This window comes from Antrostomus carolinensis, unplaced genomic scaffold, assembly GCF_000700745.2.
Source record: "Antrostomus carolinensis isolate BGI_N321 unplaced genomic scaffold, ASM70074v2 scaffold633, whole genome shotgun sequence".
NCBI classification, from domain to species: domain Eukaryota; kingdom Metazoa; phylum Chordata; class Aves; order Caprimulgiformes; family Caprimulgidae; genus Antrostomus; species Antrostomus carolinensis.
Genome location: NW_010305599.1, coordinates 294 through 2681, shown reverse-complemented (window position 1 = coordinate 2681; position 2388 = coordinate 294). Strand labels below are relative to the sequence as shown.

The 2388-nt window shown below is 51.1% G+C and overlaps 1 protein-coding gene across 1 annotated transcript; it reads left to right on the top strand.

The window, feature by feature from the left end:
• Nucleotides 1-834: 834 nt before the first annotated feature.
• Nucleotides 835-1465, top strand: LOC104522496 (caspase-10-like; the record flags this gene model as incomplete). Its single annotated transcript, XM_010164813.2, has 2 exons — nt 835-1045; nt 1293-1465. Coding segments are annotated over exons 1-2 (375 nt in total), but the record flags the coding sequence as incomplete, so codon positions are not given.
• Nucleotides 1466-2388: the final 923 nt, after the last annotated feature.

Here is a 2388-nt window from a genome sequence, read left to right as displayed (position 1 = left end):
CATCATCTTGGTGGCAAGAGAAATCATTGCAGAAGTGCCAGAAATGGGGACAAGCAGCTGGCAGGTGCCCACTGCCACCTCGGGAACGGGCAGGGTCAGGAGATAAGTGACACTTTTATAGGCTGCCCAGAGAGGGTGTGGAGTCTCCATCTCTGGAGATGTTCAAACCCACCTGGACACTTTCCTGTGTGACCTGGTGTAGGGAACCTGCTTTGGCAGGGGGGTTGGACTGGATGATCTCCTGAGCTCCCTTCCAACCCCACCACTCTGGGATTTTGTGACATTGGCCAAAAACCTGGCTGGGAGCTGGTGGAGGAGCTGGAAGGGGATGGTTTTCCCCGTGGTCAGTGATGGGAAGCAGGAATTACCTGGATTTTTGGAGAAACCAAGACTCAAGGTGTGGAAGGCAGCGAGGGGTCACCTGGCTGGTGTTCCTCTCCACACAGATGTTCCACCCTCAGCCTTCTCCAACCCTCCCTGGAGATAAAAATCCTCTTCTTTTTTTTTCCTCTATTTTTCTCCCCAAATCCCCCCCATAAGCTCCAGGTTGAATGGTGCCAACTCAGCCCTCAGGCAGCTGGTGATGCCCACTGAACCCAAGGGTGAGCTGTGACCTTCTCCTACCCCCGTGACTCACAGCCAGGTGCCATCTCACTGCCTTGGCAGGTGACAGGACATTGCTCCTGCCTTGCCCTTGACAATCAGGTGCTGAGTCAGAGCAGGATACGCTCTCCTCAGCTTCCCGAAGGAGCACTCAGAGCTCATTGTTAGACAAGTCTGAGCTCCCCACCAGCACGGTGGGGGTTTGGAGACCACCTTACCCATCTGAGGAGACATCCCAGTATGGCCCAGTTGAGGCAAAGCCGGGCTCTCATCATCGTCAACACCAATTTCTGCAGCAGTGATGGTGATGTGGTGCTTGGAACCCGCAGAGGAGCCCAGAGAGAAGCCGAGAAGCTCTCCAAGATACTCTCACAACTCAACTACAAGGTGAAGCTGATGCACAACAAGACAGCCAAGGAGATGGAAGACCTTTACCGACAAGGTAACCCCCTGCCAGCCCCCAACCCTCCTCCTCTTCCTCCCCCAAGCCCACCCATCTCCATTTCCCACCTCTCAGAGTCCAGGAACCCCCTGTGTTGAGTTGAGTTGTTGAGTTGAGTTGTTGAGTTACATTTCCCACCTCTCAGAGTCCAGGAACCCCCCGTGTTGAGTTGTTGAGTTGAGTCGTTGAGTTGAGTTGAGTCATTGAGTTGATGCTCGAAGGCTTCGGTTGGGTGATGTCGTTGCAGAGCGTTGCCATGAGCACGGGGAATATTTTGTGAGCATCATCTCCAGCCACGGAGACGACGGGGTCGTATTCGGTTGTGACACGGAACCGCTTCCACTGACTGCAATTTTCCAGATTTTATCTTCAGAGAAATGTCCAATGTTGACCCAAATACCCAAGATCTTCTTCATCCAGGTAACGCAGCCGCTGGGCCATCAGCTGAGCCCTTTTTTTTGGCTAAATTTGTGCAGAATTAGCCCAACACAAGCACGAGGTTTGAGTTTGCTGCTGGTATAAATCGGTTTTCATGGTGGATTTTGCTACCTCCAGGTGAGAGGTCCATCCTTTGACCTCTCCTCAGCTTCCCACCACATCTCCCCATCCCTCTTTTTTTTCCCACTTCCACTGATTTTGAGGTTTCTTTGCTCAGTTTGCTCATTTCTTTGCTTGGAAATATTCCTCTCCCAGTTCATCATCACACCCATGTGTGTCCCTTCAAGAAACACCCCTGATCTTCTCCCAGGATCTCCAGACAGTTCTTCTCCTGGTGCTTTGCACCTTCTGGATTCTTTGGGTTGAAATCAAATTATTTATCACCATAAGTGACATTACTGGGATCAAATCTTCCTCCCAGATACCACCAGGATCTAAAGGAATCCCCCCAAAATTGCTTTCAAATCCCATCGTTGGGATATTTGGGTGCAGTGAATTCCTGGGAGAAGCTCAGGTGTGATGGAGGGGGAAGAAGGACCATGTCCTTGCAGGACAGGAGACCTGGAATTCCACTTGAACGTTGATCCCATGTGTGGGATTAAATCACTGAACAAACACAATAATCCACCAGCTGGACGGATACCAGCAGATAACGCGAGTTATGCAAATATTATGCAAATATTCAGGAATCTCTCCACCTGGAAGCACCTATGAGTCATTGATGGTGTTGGGTTCCTTCTGGGAAAGGGTTTGATTGTGGTGACACTTGGGGACATCCCCCAGATAAACCAACAAACTCAAAGTCTGCTCTGGGCACGTTGATCAGCGGGTAAAGCTGGTGCTGGTGCTGACACCACAGGGTTGAGGGTGTCCAGAACCTCTTGGCATCTCCACACCTTTTGGTG